At 37.7% G+C, this 20,172-nt stretch overlaps 1 protein-coding gene across 3 annotated transcripts in view; it reads right to left on the bottom strand.

The window, feature by feature from the left end:
- Window positions 1–112: 112 nt before the first annotated feature.
- The window catches only part of RASSF1 (Ras association domain family member 1), a 39,516-nt gene continuing 19,456 nt past the window's right edge, over window positions 113–20,172 (bottom strand). The window contains exons 1-6 of one of the 3 annotated variants that reach the window (XM_081317719.1): window positions 18,584–18,847; window positions 18,239–18,534; window positions 8,221–8,325; window positions 7,649–7,946; window positions 6,311–6,426; window positions 116–2,959 (exon numbers count right to left, since the gene is read on the bottom strand). In XM_081317719.1, the coding sequence (XP_081173845.1) occupies window positions 2,813–2,959; window positions 6,311–6,426; window positions 7,649–7,946; window positions 8,221–8,325; window positions 18,239–18,394 (822 nt within the window). In that variant the 5' untranslated portion in view covers window positions 18,395–18,534; window positions 18,584–18,847 and the 3' untranslated portion in view covers window positions 116–2,812. Of the gene's footprint in view, window positions 2,960–6,310; window positions 6,427–7,441; window positions 7,947–8,220; window positions 8,326–18,238; window positions 18,535–18,583; window positions 18,848–20,172 lie in introns of those variants that run through there. The other 2 variants (XM_081317718.1, XR_014025120.1) reach the window with 2 other exon arrangements.

The raw sequence follows: 20,172 nt of genomic DNA on the forward strand, positions 1-20,172 counted from the left end.
CGGATACAATCGCTATGGCCAGCCTTGGCATTCATTGTATTTTCTAATGCTGCCCCATGCTATTAAAACACAAGCAATTTTATAGTTCAAAGTTTTGAAAGTCACCTATTGTGTCATGGTGCTTTTAATTTGTGTTAACTTGAATGTTATTTAATTTTACGCATTTTGGATGAAGGAATGAGGCATGGCAGCCATTTGAGTCAAGCTATAGTAGGAGATACGGTTTATCAGCAGTTCATAATATAAGTGTCCAAATAATTTCCATGTAAACACTTCCTCTCTTCTAGGAGCTCCGGAGGGGATAGGCATCCCTTATTTTGTTGTCCTTATACCTAGTAAAATGGGTTGAGGTGAGAGTTTGATCCATAATTGAATCTGTGCATTAGATTTCAGCTATACACAGGATTCCCCCAGTGTATGAATTGTTAAATTATCTAAGCTGTGCAGCCCAGGAGGTAATTTTAGTAATAGTTAATAATTTACTTGGTAATATGCTATTTGTGATCTCACCAATAGCTGCACAGAAAGCACTGCATATTATTTATAATTGGCTTAAATTCCAGTTTATTTAGTAGACACACCACCATTTGCCCAAACCTTCAAGAAGGGTACATGAAATAATTTTGTATACTACAACTGAATTAAAAACTTGAATTTTATGCAATAAATTATTTTAGGCCATGTTTATTTGATATAGGCAGGATTGTTTTACATAAGATGATAGGTATATAAATAAGTCTTAAGTGGCTCTGCTCTTTCCTAATGGTAGTGTGGCAAGTGATGAATATTGATCACCTTACAGATTGAGGATTTGAGAATTCTTTCACATGGAAGATGTTAGTCTCAGATCACAACTGCTATTTCTATATCCATGATGCCATGGGGATTCTAGCTGAGCTGATTAATCCCACAACATAAGCATCTCACATCCTTTTCCATGGTAAATATGTCAAAAGGTTTCTATTGGAAAGAATGGCCTACTGTACGTTCTGTACTTGTATTTGTACGTGTACTTGTTATATAAAGAATTGATGTATTTAAAAACATTTGAAAGTTACAGAGTATGGATAAAAGATCAAGATTTAGATTCACCACGAAAGAGAAACATGGTACATCAATGCAGCAATGTAGGGCAACATAGCACAGTAGTGTAGCTGCCAAATTTTATCTTAGTTGGAAAGAGATAAGATGTAGTATTCATTTTATTATCTCAATAGTCCACAAATGTTCCAGCAATAATACTTCAGCCAGAATCTAAACCAAGCTTTTAAAATGACTTTTTCCAAAAAACAACAAGCATTAGTTTATACTACATAAGAAGTCATTGATAAAATTATTCATGTTTGTATACCTAATAAAACCTTTGGCTGAACATGCTATTTCAAATCCAGCCAATTTTTAGGCATATCAATCAATTTTGGTTTCAAGGATGGCAGAGGATCAGGATTAAAACACATAGTATGAATATGGTTGGTAGGAACTAATAGATGTGACACTACATGCAGATGCCATTTCTGGGCATACTCTTCAAGCAAGAAACTAATATTACACCAAATATTTCTCATCCCTGAATCATTTATTGATCAGTATATAAGCAGTATCATTCATAACCTAATCAATTCCCAAAAATGTTTTATCCATTTGATTTTCAAAACAATGAACAATCCTAATTAATCCATTCAATGTTCAAGATAGTTAAAAATTTTAAACAGGATTCCCCAGAAGTGGCAGAAGCCTAGGTTTTATTTTTTAAATATTTTTCAATGCTCTGACAAATATACTTGACTATTAAAGCCCAAAGAGACTTATTGTAGCAGTAAATGCTTCCCATACCACAGATGTTTTGAACAGCAACCCAGGAAATTTCCTGCTAGGTTCTACCCAAAACTATATTGTTCCACAGCCATACATCAAGATCTGAGTCATGCATGTGCCCGTATAAAAATAAGTACTCAAAGCCATGATTATAGCAGAAGAGAAGCCTGAGTTCTGAGATTTGTTAAGTAGCTAGATTCAATCTTTCCATAAAGAGAGCAAAATAAAGGAGATATATTGGCAGAATCTTTACATTTTGTTTTTATAGCCCACTTGTCAATGTTTCTGTCAACTGCTTTTCTATAATTCTGAGAGAAGACAAACTTTAGTCTCTATTTCTCTACCTGATTAATCTTAGCAATGACTTCAGCTAAGAGGCAGTAGATTTCACTTTAATCAGACTGACCATGAAGTTCCTACTAAAGATGAGCTGAGACATGGTTGAGTGAATTAGACTAGTCCTTTAAAAAGGAATCTTACAGTTAATTACCTATATAAAAATAAAAAATATATTTTAAAGAAAAGTGCCATGGATGCCTCTCTTCCTGGAATACTTCTAGATTCAAAGCTACTCTAGTTGTTTTTAAGTTAACCATAAATCCTTCTCAATTCCAATCCCAGAGAAACATAACTCAGCAAGTCTTTTACTGTAAAAGTGGACTAGCTTTCGGCACTTTTTTCAGTAACAGTGCTGTAGTATTGCCCTAAAACCCCCATCTTCAGACACATCCTGCAAACACCTTTTTATTTTCTCATCTGATCCCAATGTGTCATGCATGCAACATTTACTAACCACTCACTCCATGGGAGCACACACATGCACTGATCAAAGGCTCACAAAGAGATCCATACATCCCTGCTGTCCCTTCCCCACCACCTCCAGAGATACATTCATCCCACAGACAGTCGAAGGATCACTTCATTTGCAGTCCACTTGGCTTCATGCTTTTGGCATCTGCTCTTCACTGGAGTGCTGGGTGTGGGATATAGCATTTTATCAACCTGGGGTGCGAGCAGCTAAAGCCTCTTGCATTTTTTGGCGACAATGGGCATATTTCTGCAGAATCTGCCGAGTATGCTCCTCTTCTTCACGCTGCAGGATACGGAGAAAATTCTGCAGTTCAGGCATGCTAAAGGCATCCCACTGCAAAAAGCAAGAAAATGGAAGTAATTATCACAATGTGTTTATATCATAGTGATGAGCTTATGACCACTAATAGAGATCTATTTCATCACCTTTTACATTATTTTTTTTAGAATCTAAAATAAAGGAATAATCCAAACAAAAATTCTGGTACAAGAAAAACAGGGGACCATCATTCTTATGCATAACACAAAAGATACTTTGTTAGTCTCATGTTTAAAAGAAACACATAAAAATAGTACAAGGAATGATATGAATCAAAGCAGAGGGCAAATTGGTAATTTCCTGTTCTACAGCTTACAAAACAGCTTTGAGTTATGACTTCAAATAATGTCCAGTTTGGTGTTCTTTCCTAGTACAGAAAGAAATATTTAGTAAATTTAAATACTTAGGAATATCTCAGAAGGTGGCAGCACCTGAACAACTTTGTCTGGATTTGGAAACTAAATAAGATTGGATCTTAGCATGTGGATGGGATTACTTTGGGGAAGATGAGGGTCATAAAAAGGGGAAAGTAGCTTGGAATAGACTTCCTAGAAAGCAATAGCAAGTCACTTCCATGCTATTACCAAAAAAATTATATGTCTATCCCCTGAATTCACCAGGAAATCAGCCTGACTCAAAGGAAACATAATAATACCCATCAGATAATAAATGTCATCATATGATTCTACTATTGACCCTGGCTGAGGTCCCTAAGTCCATATCAATGTGTCATCAGTGTATACTATAGGCCACCCAACCAAACAGAGGAAATAGATGAACTTTTTGCTAGTCAGTTAACTAAGGTATATAGGAAGAACATCACAATAGTAATGGGGGACTAATTACCCTGACATCAACTGGGAGACAAACTCTGCACCAAGTGAAAGATCAAACAGATTCCTGACAAACCTAGCAGACAACTTTGTCTCCCCAAAAGTAGAGAAGGGAACTAGGGGATTAGCCATACTGGATCTAAATCTCACTAACAGAGACGAAATGATATAAGGTGTTGAAGCCACAGGAAACTTGGGGGGAAGTGATCATGCAGTATTGGAATTCAATATTATGGAAGCACAAGCAATAGAACATAGTCAAACTACAGTCTTGGACTTTAAGAGAGCTAATTTCAATAAACTTAGAGCCTGACCTATCAGCCTGACCTAAATACCTGGGAAGATTCTGGAAAAGATAATCAAACAACAAATCAGTGATCACCTAGAGGCAAATAAAGTCATTACTAAAAGCCAACATGAGTTTGTCAAAAACAGATCACGCCAGACAAATCTTATTGCATTCTTTGACCAAGTGACAAAATTAGTGGACCAGAGGAATGCTGAGGATATAATTTACTTGGACTTCAGTAAGGCATTTGATAAAGTAGTTCACAACCTACTACTGGATAACATAGAAAAATGTGGGTTAGACAGCATCACCACCAGATGGATTCATAACTGGCTGACCAGCCGTACTTGGCGTGTGGTTCTCAATGAAACTGCATCTACATGGAGGGAAGTGTGTAGTGGGGCTCTGTTCTGGGCCCAGTGCTCTTTAACATCTTCATCAACGATTTGGACGAGGGGATAGATGGGGAACTCATCAAATTTGCAGACGACACCAAGCTTGCAGGAATAGCCAACAATCCAGAAGATAGGGTTAAGATACAGGAGGATCTGGACAGACTTGAACACTTGGCGCTATCTAACAAAATGAAATTCAATGGTGAAAAAAGTAAGGTTCTACATTTAGGCAAGAAAAAACAAATGTACAGGTATAGTTTAGGTGGTACCTTGCTCAATAATAGTACCTGTGAGAGGGACAGTGCTAGGCTGCATTAACAGAGGGATAGAATTAAGATCACATGAAGTATTAACACCACTTTACAATGCCTTGGTAAGGTCACACTTGGAATTCTGCACCCAGTTTTGGTCACCACGATATAAAAAAGATGTTGAGGCTCTAGAAATAGTACAGAGAAGAGCAACAAAGATGATTAGGGGACTGGAGGCTAAAACATATAAGGAACGGTTGCTGGAATTGGGTATGTGTAGTTTAACAAAGAGAAGGGTGAGGGGTGACATGATAGCAGTGTTCCAATATCTAAGGGACTGCCACAAAGAAGAGGGAGTCAAGCTATTCTCCAAAGCGCCCAAAGGCAGGACAAGAAGCAACAGATGGAAACTATTCAAGGAGAGAAGCAACCTAGAACTAAGGAAAAACTTCCTGACAGTTAGAACAATTAACCAGTGGAACAACCTGCCTCCAGAAGCTGTGAGTGCTCCAACACTGGAAGTTTTTAAGAAGAGACTGGACAGCCATTTGTCTGAAATGGTATAGGGTTTCCTGCCTGAGCAGGGGGTTGGACTAGATGACCTCCAAGGTCCCTTCCAACTTTATTATTATGATCAAACACAATGCAGATCTTTATAGGCTCTAAAATTAATTTATTGGGCATTCAGAATTTAACCTTCTTAAAAAGATCTAATAAATGAATATTAACATTTAGAAACAGCAACAAAAGAGTATGATAAATTGCTATCCAGCCAGTTTAGATCCTTATTATAAACTACAACAGTATTGTGGCTTTTTTGTGGAACATTCTGAAACAGACAATTTTCTGGTTCCTAAAATTAGGAATATGCAAACATTTTCAAATCTGAAATGTCTAACCGAGCTCAAAATAGCTGTTCTGACCTTAGTGGAAGCGTCCCAACCCATTTCAAGCTATTACGTTTTGGGATGAGCAGAGCATCTTTTTCAAGTTCAGAACATGGCACTTCAAATTCAAAATGTGAATTTTCCTTATTATTACCAAAATGTAACTGAATTCCAACTTTGAATCTTTGATTTTAAGATTTCCAAAATGAGCAGTATTATGTAAATGTTAAATTCAAGCAAATGTAGAAGTTTTCTTGAAAATTTTCATTGTAATACCTATAAACAATATATATCAGGTCTGTGGCACAAAATTCCTCTCATTTTAATAAAATAACCAGTAATAGTACTGTAATGTTCATATATAAATGATTACTAGCAATAGTCACCTAAAAGTTATTACAACTGTTCAATAATCCAGTTTGTTTGTTCTGTACTATTATTTTTTGTATGCTATATTTTCAAAAAAGGGCAGCTTCTTGCAGAAAACATTGCACTGCAACACTTTGTACATTGCAGATGTATACACTATTGTTAAAAACCATGGAACTGGAACTAGGACATCAAGGCCAGTGCCATTCTCTATCTGTTGAGGTCAAGACAAAAGCTGCTAAATAGCAAATAGCTATGGAGGTTGTCCTACTGCAAGGCAATTCATTACTAAGTGACACAGGTTCAACAGCAAGCTTTAGACACATCAATATCTATACTCACATTGACTTCACCAGTCTCATTTTCCTTCAGAACAAAACTGAGTGTTTTTTCGTTAGGACCAGCAAGTAGTCGGAGACGCAGGGGTTGCTCCTCATCAGAAAGCTTACGGATATATACTGACACACAAAAGAATAAAAAAAATGAAGTACATGAATGATTGAATCTTCCAGGTAGCACAGATTTAACTAAAATAAACAAATCAATCTATTCTCTTCTGGGAAGAGACTTAATGCATCAGTTGCAAACTTTCTCACAAGGGAATTCTGCAGCAGGAAAAAACGAAAGATTTGACTTCCTCCCAGCTGACTTTCAGCCCTGACATATAATTAACAATAAAGAAGAAGTTTTAAAGAAAAACTAAGTTTCATTAAAAATTCTTTGTACATTTTATCTTGAAGATAACCTTGCCCTGGGTGGTTTAAGGGCTGTTTTCTTTCAACCTCATATTTTTCAACTTGTTCAATAATATGTACTTACTAGTTCATAAAGGTAGTTCTCAACTTACAACAGTTCGTTTAGTGACTATTCAAAGTTGTAACAGCACTGAAAAAAGTGACCATTTTTCACACTTACGACCCTTGCAGCATCCCTGTGGTCATCTGATTAAAATTCAGAATGCTTGGTAACTGACTCGTACTTATGATGGTTACAGTGACCTGGGGTCATGTGATCATCTTTTGTGACTTTCCGACAAGCAAAGTCAATGGGGAAGTCTGATTCATTTAACAACCATGTCACTAACAACTGCAGTAATTCACTTAACAACTGTGACAATGTTGTAAAATGGAGCAAAACTCACTTAACAGTTATCTTGCTTAGCAACAAAAATGTTTGGCTCAATTGTGGTCGTAAGCTGAGGACTATCTGTATAGTACTTTGACCATCACACGATATTTATCATACTATCACTCCCACAGCGTAAACAAAACAAAATACTGCCCTTCATAAAAGTATTCCTTTGCTGCCCCAGTTCAAGTGATTCACGATTACAACAGAATTAGAGCAAAACTATGAGGAGAGGAAAGGAAAAGGATCATCCTGTCCTCAAAACATCCCAACTCTCTCGGCCTACTCAAGGAGAATAAGCTCAACAGCCTTTGGGAAGTCCTGTAAGGAGGCTGCTATTTCTACCTTTGTATGGGGAAGCATTCCTGAAGTTGGGGTCTGTAACAGATGGATTTGTTTTGGTTCCATCAGCTCTTGATTTCTTAGGCATCCTCCCACTGCATGTGCATTACCAGACAAATTCCCTGGTCAATATGGTCCTTAAGATATATAAAATTTACAGTAAGTTACATGTTGGTTTTTTCAAGAAATTCAAAAGGAAAGATTGAATACCTTGGTCATCCTTTTCTGTTCTCTCAAAGAGGGCAAATTTGCGGGGATTGTCAACAACCATGAATTTCTTGAGCAGGGCTTCAATGACTTCACTGGCCCGTGTACGAGAAATTATATGCAGATGCTTGATTGTATCCTTTGGTAAGTAGAATGAAGTTCGGCGCTTTACAGCCTGGCTGCGCACGGAACTCTTCCTAGCGTCCTGGATTGAGGGTGCTTTCTTATTGGCAGGTACTGACACAGGCCGGATCAGTTTCAGTTGTACCTTAATGAACCCAGTATAGGACCCATCTTTATTCTGCAGGAGGAAAAGAACACTGAGTTGGGCAAAGAAGCCAGCAAAAAATTACCTCTAAGAGTGTCGTAGGTGCAACATTTGGAAAGGAAGGATTTGAATGACATTTTTATTTTGTACGCTGAAAACAGCTAGGAATTATATATATATATATGAAATTATTTCAATGTTAATATTTTAAATGACTGAGTTAGTAATTAAGGGAAGACAGAGGCCTCTGTTGCTGAGATGTAGAAATATATTTGGGGCCTTGAATTACAGTTGTTCTTAAACTTACCAAACTCATAAAGAGGTTACTGTTTATCTGGCTATTATATTCTTTTATCTTTTGTTCAATCTCAGCTTGGGACAAAATGGTTTTCTCCTGGTCAATCTGTTCATCCTGCAGAAGAATCAATATATTTAAATTAGTCTATTCTGTAAGTCTCAGAAAAAATAAAATGCAATTTTACAGTTGTTTTTGCTGTCACCTATGTACAAGGAAGCCTATTTCTTTACAGAGAAGAAACAGGTAAACTTTCCCTCACATTGAATTTGTGTATTTGGAAGCAAGCCACTGCTTCCAATTACTAAGTCAAAAGTCTTGTTATTACCTTTGGCAGAAGGGGATAGATCTGCCAAAGGAAAGCAGAAATAGTTTATCAGTACCTTCATTTTAAAAAATCATAAAGCTGCTTTTAATGCTCAGTCTTATTTCAAGTTTCCTACAGACAATTTCCCCTATCTCATTTAACCAGGACAACTATTACAGATGAAATCTAAAGGGGAATTTAAATGATAAACATATGTCTGAATATCTAAGAAGCTGTTGCTAATGCTGAAACTGTTCTTTGAAACTTTCTGGATTCAAACTAGATATGTGCTAATAAAGCCATTTACAATGAAAATAGCATATGAACCAAGGCTCTTCCCTGTTAAAACGCTTCTGGCAAAATCTATGCTTCTCTTGAAAAGAAATGTAAACAACAGTTTAGTAGTATGCACTGCTCTTTGGACAATATAGCTGTTAACTTTGTTGTTAGCTGCGAAGTCGTGTCCGACCCATCGCGACCCTATGGACAACATTCCTCCAGGCCTTCCTGTCCTAGCTGTTAACTACAATAGTATAAATAGTGAGGGGTAGTATAATGAAAGATGATATTGAAAATCAATCCCCAACCCTAGGTCCCCAAACTTCAGGTGAAGTTTGCTTTACTCCACCAATTCCTTTATTCAGTCAGGGCAAGAGTGAGTTCACTGTACCAAGCTGTAGTTCTTGAAGCAATCTCACATTTCCCAGCATCAGCTGCAAAAAGCAGAGAGCAAAATCCTTTGATATCATTATTGGGTGTAACAAGAGAAACTGAAATAATAACACACCACACCTTTGTTTGATGTTACACCAAACCCAATTACATGAGAGTTAGTCTCATAATTAATATGCAGTAGGCTGTCAGCCAGAGTTCTATTACCACAAGAAAGCCAGAAAGTATAGTTAAAATTACTCCTGAAAATTACAGCACCTTGCTACCAGCTGAAATTCCCAGTAGCTACAAAACTGGCATTTAGTAAAGATAACCATGAACAAAAGAGGCTTATTTCTGCAAAATTTGTTAGGACTATACTAATATAAAATTTATGTTTTAATTACTATTTTACCATCTTTTCTTATTTCTCTAATACTGTACCATAAAAAGGATGGTGAAAGGCATGCTAAAGGAACATTGGCTATAAGTAAGTCTTGCACTGTGTTATTGCTGTACCTAGCAAGATATTGAGAAAACAATGTCTCTGAACATTTATAAATCATTGTTACAAATCATGCTGTATTGTTTTGTTTTTAAAGCAAGATAATTAATCTCTAAGATTTTTTCATAATATTGTAACAATGGGGCAGGAAGTCATCAAAAGAGAACAAAGTTCCAGATATAGAGGCATACAATATTCATAAAAGCTAATCACTCAGTTTGTGGAATAATTATAAGAGTTCTATTCTGAGAGAAGGGAGACGGGGAGTTTTCCTCTATACCCAAGTACAGATAGCCCTTATTTAACTAGTCATTCAGCAACTGCTCAAACTATGAATGCTGTACGAGTGGTAGCTACAATGGTCCTCGTACTCACATCAGTCGCAATGACCCTGTGCTCACATAATTACTGGGCACCTGAGTTGAATGCTGCAGTGTCCCATGATCATCATTTGTGAGTTTTCTGGCTTTCAGCAAGCAAAGTCAATGACAGAGTTGGCAGGAGGTTGCAAATGGTGACCATGTGAAGTCTTTGCTTAATGACGCATGGTGATTCACTTAACGACAGTAACCAGGAGTATCAGATTTTCTGTGGCTAAGCAGTCATGTGACACTGCGCATCATGACTATGTCATTTAATGATAGAAATTTCCAAATCTCAATTTTAAGTGAGGCACACTTGTAGGCAGAAATGAGATATATTCCTGTGCAGAGGAACAATCTGCAGAAGGAAACATCTGATCCATTCTGAGTAGCCTATCCTGTAGACAAAGCACTTAAGCCCTGCATTGGCAGAAAATGACAAGAGCACATACTAGAAAGTAAGATTTCTTTTACATACAAGCAGTTCCTACTTATGGAACAGCTGAACTTAAGATGATGAAGACCTTTCTTTTTATAGACAAGCCTTGGTCTCTAAATTAGTGGGGGAGGGGATTGATCATGTATTTAATTTTGGGGGACTGAATTGTGTTTAGTGAGATAATGGGATGTCTCATATATTGCTACTGACTACAATCCTGAGATAGAGGGATGGATGAATAAATCTGTGTCAGTAATTGCAAGCGCAACTACCTTGAGAACCTCTTAGCAAGTCACCACTGGATAATTCTACCTTGTTTTGCTAATGAACAATAGATAATTCTATTGTTATAAAAAGGACATGACTCAGAAAAACTAGATTCAGTAGACCAGTTTTTAAAATCCTTTTTAAATTAAGAATTTAATTAAGAATACAGGAATTTCTACTCTATAAATTTAACACTTCAGGTTAACAAGAACACTTCAGGTCCCATACTAAAGTACACCTTTCACACTAGAAAACTGTACACATAAAACAACTTTTGCCTACAAGAGTAACAAAACCCTACAGTTTCTCTTTCCCAGCTTTTCAGTTATTTGCTTCTGATTGCATCAGCCTCCTTTCCTGCTGGCTTTCTCTAGTGGAGAATGGGAGATTGTGGGGAATTCCAGATGAGATCATTAAAAACCAATCTGAAATCTCTAAGGATTACTGAAAATCGTTTCCTATGTCACCACAATAGTAAGTGTCTGAGTCAATGATTTATGTGATTGGCTCCCATTTCCCCAGATAGAATCCTTCAGAGGCAAGACAAGCAGTTTTATGCTTAAATTGTATGGTACTACGCATATGAAAGAGACAACAGAAAAACTTTAACAATTTCTGTACAATTATATCAATTTGATAAAGAGATTCAAATGCAATTATTTGCATGTGGTAATCCTAAATTGAAATCCTTGTAGGTGGCTTTAGGCCACGGGGGTCAAACTCGCTGTGTCATTGCGACTTTTTTCACATTGCCGGAGCTGGGGTGGGCGCGGCCTCCCCATTATGCAACCGGCCCACAGGGCCGGCAGTTTGACACCCCTGCTTTAGGCAAATCAGTTTAGTTTACTGCACAGCTGTTGAGATACAACATTACGCAAAGTTCCTTGGAGGAAAGGTGGGATGCAAAATTTTGCAAATCATGTAAAAACTAACTGAATTGTAGACAAAAAGGCTGAAGAAGAATAATTTGTTAGCAAGACACATATCTCATGGATTTATTAGCAAAACAATGACAAATTTAAAATTATATGCCATTTTTCCAATGGAAACCAGTGTTTTACAATTAATGATAGCAGCATAAATTAATGTAATCCAAACTCCTGAGAGGTCCATCTCTTTAGGATTTCCAGTATTCCCTTATATTTGTAAAGTAAGGATAGGAGGTGCCAAAACTATAGACTAACACGGTTTGAGAAAGGTTCTTTTTATCAGCCTGATCATTACAAAAATCCCAAAAAACTCAGCCATATTAAATGGAACGGAGAACCATATTTAAAAAAACTATCAAGATTGGTTATGTCTAAAAAGAATTTTTAGTGCCACAAATTTCAGGAAAGAGTGAAAATAGAAGCACCACTTTTACAGAGAAACCACCTTCTTTTGGCATTCTCTTAGATGACATCTAAGAACAACCATTTTATCAACATATCTGAACAGTTTCCATCCCAAGGATGTTTTTCTTTTATGTCAATCATTAAATTAAAATCATGAAAGTATTTGTGAACATGGAGGATAGTCTTCATATGCTGTCCTGTGATATTTTTTGGATAAGCAAATTAATTAATAAAAGAAAATCCTCTCTCAAATCAGGAATTCTAAAACATGTATATATGTGAGAAGGATGAAGAAAAATAGTTATTCTACTTAGTGGAACCTAATTATCAGCCAGGCAGGAAAGTAAATCTGACTTAATGGAACTATGGGAACTTAAGTCTCTACTCCTGCTGCATTTTTCCCCCTAATCAACTCATCTTTGATTTTTAGAAAGTAAGACTAATATCTTTAAGCGGGGAATGTACTAAAGTGGAGCAACCACTTGCAGTGTTCTCAAGTGTCAGATTTTGCAAGCTTCTGCCATCCTCCTTTACTGAAAAGGGCAGGAAAAGCCAACAAAGAACAACTAGAGCATCAGCTCTCATAAGTGAGAGGGTATGGGATCTGAAATGTGCTTCAGACTGCACGTAGATGGTAGATTGGAGGGTCCCCAGTCATATATAAAATGTTCAGTATATACTTAATCAACTTTGTTTTGGCTCATGTCCTTAATGTGGAGTTCTTACTGTATACTACTAATGTACAAGAGGTACAGTAAGATTCTGAAACATTTATACATTTCTTTTGTTTAAGGAAAATAAGAAAGCAATACCTTTCTAAAGTGACTCATAGTTTTCTGTGGTCCCTCTAAGACAATGTGTCTGTGTGTGTTACAGTGAAGCTTATTGCTTTAATTTTCCACTTCAACCCATTACTCATATAGCATTATTTGTAAGAATTATATACGGTAACCTTCATCTTGCATTTCTTCATTCAGCAAAATAATATATATTTAATAACACTTACAGTTAACCTATTTTTTTCCACATACAGTGATATTGCTTCAAATCAGAATCTGGAAAAATTCTAAAATAAGATGTACAAAAGTATAAGATAAAAGCTCATCAAATAGAACTATCTTAAGACTTTTACAATGCTATACAGTGTTGCCAATTCCTGAAAAGATTTACATGAAGTATGAGAAATCCACTAAAGCCTAAACCACAACTGACTTACAGGAAGCTGGGTGTATAAGGGCAAAGAGGATTTCTCAGGCATAATAATCTGATCTAATGAGCAAAATGGAAGTTCTTGCATCCTGTGGAAAAGAGCAAGAGGAAAACCGTAAGGGTGGGACAATGAAGTAAATTATGACCTGGATAGGATAGAGAATCCCACCCATCCAAAAGAACAGCATGTTAGGGACGTGGATATCCTGTTTACATGACACAGAACTGCCTCTAGGGCCCAAGATGGATAACTCTCATTTTTCATGAAAATACTAATTGATTATTTTAATATGGCATGAGTCAACTGTATCTACTTACAGTACTTAAGTAAATTTTGTATAGCATATACAACCCTTATATCTAGCTTGCTCAAATACAGTAATCAATGGCAAATCACGCTCCTAGATTACACTGGCATTAATATTCAAATCTTCAAATATAATTCTGAATTTTTTATTGGATCAGCTAGATCAACTTCTACTAATCACCATCCAAGAATCTGAATGTTTTGTGATAGAAACAAAAATGCTACTATTTTAAAGACAAAACATTTATGTTTTTATGGCTATTATTTTAAAACCAGTATTATTTACTGTGTTACATCTAAACTACTTTTGAGTCTCAGTGCAAGTGATATTCATACCATTGGTTGAGAGCTACCAATTATCGTACTATTTCTAGTTCAAGAGAACTTGCCAGTTTTTTATTCCAATTTTAGTATATGTGCTGCCAAAGCAAATACAACTATTATCCTGAAATATATTTATCACGAGTTTCCACAAACATTATTCAGAACATTCATCCTTTTCTATGCATATAATCTTGGCTTCCATCACATCAATACCCCACTTCAAACACTGTCTTTTGTTCTATAAACTTCTCACCTCTTTGAGGATAGAAACAATTCCATCAAACTACAATAGTATTGGCTTTCTCTCTCCTCCTGACTTATTCACTCTTCCTTCATATATTTGTTTTATACAGATAGTCCTCATGTTATAATGGCAATTGGGACCAGGATTGCTATCACTAAGTGATGCAGTTGTAAAGCATAATGTCAAGAGACTGCATTACTTAGTTCTGACAGTCCCAGTGTTTCTGGTCACTCATATTTGTATTAAATCCATATTGATTCACCACCACATATTCTTGATCCTTTCATGTGTGCGCATCTACCTCAGTTCATTTACTCTGTTTTTCCTGACATATTCAATTCTCACTTCTGTGTAACAAAATGGGAAGCATACTGTTAAAGAAAGCAAAATATGAAATTCAATAAATAAAATCAAGCAACAAATATGTATGTTTCTATGTTACTGTCAATTACTGGAAAAAAACTTTCAAAGGTCCAGTTTCATTTGCTTCCGAACTACCAAAGGGTTGGGAGTCTTACTGATTTCAAGAGTGTTTGAATTTAAAGCAACTGCAAGTGAGAAGGCTGGCTTAATCTCATAAATGCTCTTTTTCAGTTTTAGGTAACAGGTTGTATATGGAGCAAATAATCCAGAAAATAACAAGTATCCAATTCCTGTAAGGCTATATATGTAATCACCACCACCTTGCATTGGGCTCAAAAACTTTTAACTCTGAGCTATATAATCTCTGCCTTCTTGTAATTCATTCTTTCCCTTCAAGGAAAAAAAACCCTAAACATTAGGAGAACACTAATTTACTTTGGGGAAAGGGGAAATCAAATGAAATTAACATATGGAATATAGATTATAGAAATCAATTGTTAAAGATTGTCTTATAAATGCTACTCAGACAACATACTGTTTACAAATTACTGATTTATGTTATACATACATACATATATATATATATATATATATATATATATATATATATATATATATATATATATATATATATAAAATAAAATATAGCATCCTTCTCACAAAGATGAGCACTCTTCTGCTTTCTTAAAGTTCCTTTCAGATTTTGAAAGACTCATACAGAATCAAACATTCCAGATATCTGATAATACAAGAGTTGAAACGGCTGATAGAATAATGAAGATCTTCATGCTGAGATGATTTCCAGATGTTTTGGACTACAACTCCCACAATTTGTTGCCAAAAGCCATGTATACTAGGGCTGATTAGAATTGAAACTACTCGTATTTTTGTAGCTTATAATAAATTCTATAATATGAACAAAAATATATTCTTGCTCATCACATACCCCAATTGTGTATCCGCCAAATCCCTTCCTACAATCTACTACTGTTGGTTTTATTGCTTATGGGTTTTAATGTACATATGAGATCTTATGTTGCCCAGAATTTGGTTTCAGATAAATAAATTTCACTGGATTTGGGATGCTTGGAAGAATATGTTATTAACATATCATTATTTACTTACAATTATTTGTATGCTGCCTCTTTTTGAAACTCTAGGCAGCCTACAATAAATACTACAAAAATAAAAGATCCATAAAATGTGCAGCAAAATAGTAGACAGTAAAACCATTACAACAAAAGTATTAATAACAACTGCAATAAAATCTTGCTACCATTGGACAAGCCCTCTCCCTCCTCCAAAAAGAACTGTCTTTAACATTTTATGGAAAAATATCCAAGGTGGGACACATCCGGCCTCATGGGCCAGCTATTCCAGAGAGAGACAACTTCTACAGACAATGTCATTCTCTGTATCGCACCTCCATTCATCTCTTTCAGGATGGGTACACAGAGTTCATTATTTGATCTTAACAACCATACCCTAAAAAACAGGGATAGGGGCATGAATAAAAATCCCATTCATTCCTGTCCTTTTGTCAGCCTACAGTTTTCAGACTCATTGCAGAAACTCTTGTCAGCCTACAGTTTTTACACTTATTATAGAAACTTCAGATTACCTCTATCCAGTACAGGTCAGACAAGATAGACATGTTCTTTCCGGAAAGGAACAAGCCATACTAGTGGAGATTTACAAAATTAAACTTCATATAGCACATTAGATCATGTGAGAAGTCACACTGATTACAGATGCTTTACTGATGGATTCAGAGTTCTAATTCCACTTCTCAAGCCTGACTTGCTACTAGATCTGAGCACTAACAGGTATTATGTACTGTATTGCCAGTTTCCTCTTTGTTAATTCAGGCAGGCTGTATTACAACTCTGCTCTATCATATTTCCTTAATTATGATTGTCCCTTTTATCTCTCAATATGTTTTTCAAAGGCACCCATTACCCATGATTCCAAACTTATGGTCTTGTAACAGATAATTTTCCTGCTGATTATTGCTAATGCAAATAAATGAAAGGATGTTGAAAGCTAAGCCAGAATTAAATGGCTTTTTCCCTCCAGAAATAAGCAGCATTATCTTCCCTTATATGGAAGGCTCCAGTTACTATAATAGAAACAGCTTAGACTGGCTTGGTTCACATATTTTAAATCACAAGCCTAATTGGGCTAATGCACCACACACTAAGTCATGCAGAAGATGACCTTATAGTGGGTTAGTGCAAGGTTAAAGATAAGCCATCTTCTTATAACACTCCTTCAATTCAGATAATCATAACTGCTTTTGCTGGGTGTTTAGGTAAACTAGATACTATATTTTGTTTTGTAGCACAACAGCATGGCAAAGGAAAATTATTTGAAAGCTATTATTCTACAATATTTCCCTACCCAAGTCCAAAAGAATCATTCATATTGTGTTGCCTCCCTTAGCCTCAGTTAACATCTCTAAAGAAAGTGCAGCAAGAATATGTATTGCTTTATATATTATGTGAACAAACTGTATCCTATAAAGACATTCTCTAAAATTTCTAAATTCAGTAAACCACTATATTATACTTTCAAAGTTTTCCTGCAAACTTAAGCACAAAACGATACAGGACAGAGCAACAGCAACTATAGACTACAAATGGAAGTATCAATAGCTTCCATACCATTTCATAGGGTCTGTAGGCTTTCAGAGATTAATCTCTATAATCTCTGAAAGCCTACAGAGCCTATGTACTGCTTTGCAATAATCTAGAAATATTCTAAAGGAATAATTTGAATCATTGGGTGGCATCACATGATCAAAAGTACCTTCATTCCAGTCCTTCATCTACAAACCTAACCCACTAACAGAAAACATTTTACAAATGATCACTGCATCACTACATTATAGTACCATGCTATAATTATAATTACATTTAGCCCTTATGTAAGTACTTTATATACATTTATTATTGAATAAAGAGTAATTTCTTCAGGACGTTGTTTTCTTTTTCCTACTTCTACTGACATCATGTGAAAGATCAGAATAATTGTATTAACACATAGAAAAGCAAAAACATACAAACCAAACTAAAATACAAAACAAGCTTTCTTTAGTTTACTGCTGTGCATGTAACCTACAGGATAGGAAACAAATATATATTTCCATTAGAAGAATAGAAAAAGATATGTTCATCCAACTAACAAGTTACTAGGCAGCAGCAAATAAACACAAACACGCACTCTACGGCTGTTATATATGCATATTATAGCATGGTTAAACAAATCATAACTGATGGTGTGCAAGCAGACACTCAAACTATAGAATAAAATACCCTTAAAGTACCATGGCTGGATTGAGATACTGATTTTAGAGAGCAGCTGTCTTAATCTGCTGTTCAGCACAAAAGTCATTTTTGGGTTAACAAAGAATAAATGAATGGAGGTGGGGGGGGGAGAGAAATCAGGGTCTTCCTTTTAACCGAATATACCATCAGCCATGTGACATGCAAAGAATATAAATAAGCCAGCAAGAAATATAATACTCTAGGAATTATCGACCCTACAAGCTAAAAACAAGATCCAGGTGTCGCTCGACTCTCTTCACAGCAAACTACAGACTGCAAAGGATAGCAGCGCAGCCAACACCAGCCTTTCCGCAGATCCCTCCCTGGGTGAGAGAAGAAGAGCCCCGTTTGCGAATAAAGAAGAGAGAGAGACGGCTGTGTGCGCCTTTCACCTTTTCCTTGTGGGGTTTGCGGATAAACGAGGTGCGGGCCGTGAAGTACTGCTCCAGCTCCGAGTCTGAGTCTTCCTGGCTGCAGTAGCCGCTGCTCGTAGTGCTGCTCCAAGTCATCTCGAAGGATGGAGTGGCCGCCGCGTCACTTTCCCTCATGCCCTACTACCTACTTCGCCAGAGGAGGAAGAGCGACAGCGGGGCACGACCGGACAGGGAGCTTCTTCTCGCACAGCCCTTCCTCGGAGGCCGCTATTCGACCCCACTCGCCAGCTCCTTTTGTCACACTGTCACACTCTCTCTCTCTCTCTCTCTCTCTCTCTCACACACACACACACACACACACACACACACACACGCTGTCTACGGAGCTTCGGCCAACTCGCAAAATTCAGCCACGCGACGAACAATTCAACTCCCGAGAACTCAAGCCGCGGGAATGAATTCTCCTCACGCCGCTTCCTCCTCTCGGGACTGGGGAGTTAAAAGGGAGTCCCTTCGAAACGACACCGCTAAGGAGGCTGACCCTGCGGCTTCCGCTCCGACCCTCGCTAGTCGCCGGACCCAAACGGACGGCCAAACGCTCCCACTCGCCCTCTTGCCAGGCGCGCGGCGCAAACGGCTACAACCCCGGCTTTGGAGGAGGGAGGAGCCGGCGGCGAAGGAAGCACCCCCTCTTTTTGCACGCCCTCCTGCAGCCGTTGGGATTGAAACGTAGACAGCGGCCGCGCCCGCCTGCTGATTGGGTGAGTAAGAGCCCTTCTGCTTCTTCTCAGGCCGGGAGGCCCCGCCCGTTTCCTCCTCAGGCGGGCGGCTCTGGGGTGATTTCACCGTCCGAGTAAGCCGCGCGCGAGTTGGCGTCACGTTTGCTGGCTTTGTCTTCAAGCGCCCTTTTCCAGCCTTCCCGGAATAGGAGTCGTTTTCCTCTCTCTCTCTCCCCTTCCCCCCGCCCCATTCGACGGTCGGCGGCTGGCTTGAGGAATTAAAAACATTAAACTTGCTTATTTTCTTTAACCGGATTGATTTTCCTTTCCGCTCGCTAGGAACAAGAATCAGAGCCGTAGGGCTTCTTCTTCTTTTTTTTTTTTTGGTCTACCAACTCTGTGATTCAGAAGGAAACTAGAAAGGGATCCCATTTCTAAAGTAGAAATTTTTACAGTATGTAGAGGCCCGTCAAGAAATTAAAAGACGCTTGCTCCTCGGGAGGAAAGCCATGACAAATCTAGACAGCACACTAAAAAGCAGAGACATCACCCTGCCAACAAAAGTGCGTATAGTCAAGGCTATGGTCTTCCCAGTTGCAGTGTATGGCAGTGAAAGTTGGACCATAAGAAAGGCCGAGCGCCAAAGAATTGAGGCCTTTGAGCTATGGTGCTGGAGAAGACTCTTGCAAGTCCCTTGGACTGCAAGGTGATCAAACCGGTCAGTCCTACAGGAGACCAACCCTGACTGCTCTTTAGAAGGCCAGATCCTGAAGCTAAAACTCAAAGACTTTGGCCACCTAATGAGAAGGAAGGACTCACTGGAGAAGAGCCTGATGCTGGGAAAGATTGAGGGCAAGAGAAGAAGGGGACAACAGAGAATGAGGTGGCTGGATGGAGTCACTGAAGCAGTAGGCGTGAGCTTAAATGGACTCCAGAAGATGGTAGAGGACAGGAAGGCCTGGAGGAACATTGTCCATAGGGTCGTGATGGGTCAGACACGACTTCGCAGCTAACAACAACAAGAGGCCCGTAGTGCACAATCTTTGGCTGATTTGCTGTAATAGGAGGAAGATGGAACTGGCACTGTTGCTACCCTTTATGCACATTTAATAACTACCCCTGACCTTGGGTCATCCTTTCAAGAGGTACTTCCTTACTAGATTCCTCAATGCCTTCAACAGTGACAGAGCTGCTAATCTACTGCCTTCACTGGAAAAGGTACATTCAAAGCTT

The sequence above is a fragment of the Vipera berus genome, assembly GCF_964194415.1.
Source record: "Vipera berus genome assembly, chromosome: 2".
Lineage (NCBI taxonomy): Eukaryota > Metazoa > Chordata > Lepidosauria > Squamata > Viperidae > Vipera > Vipera berus.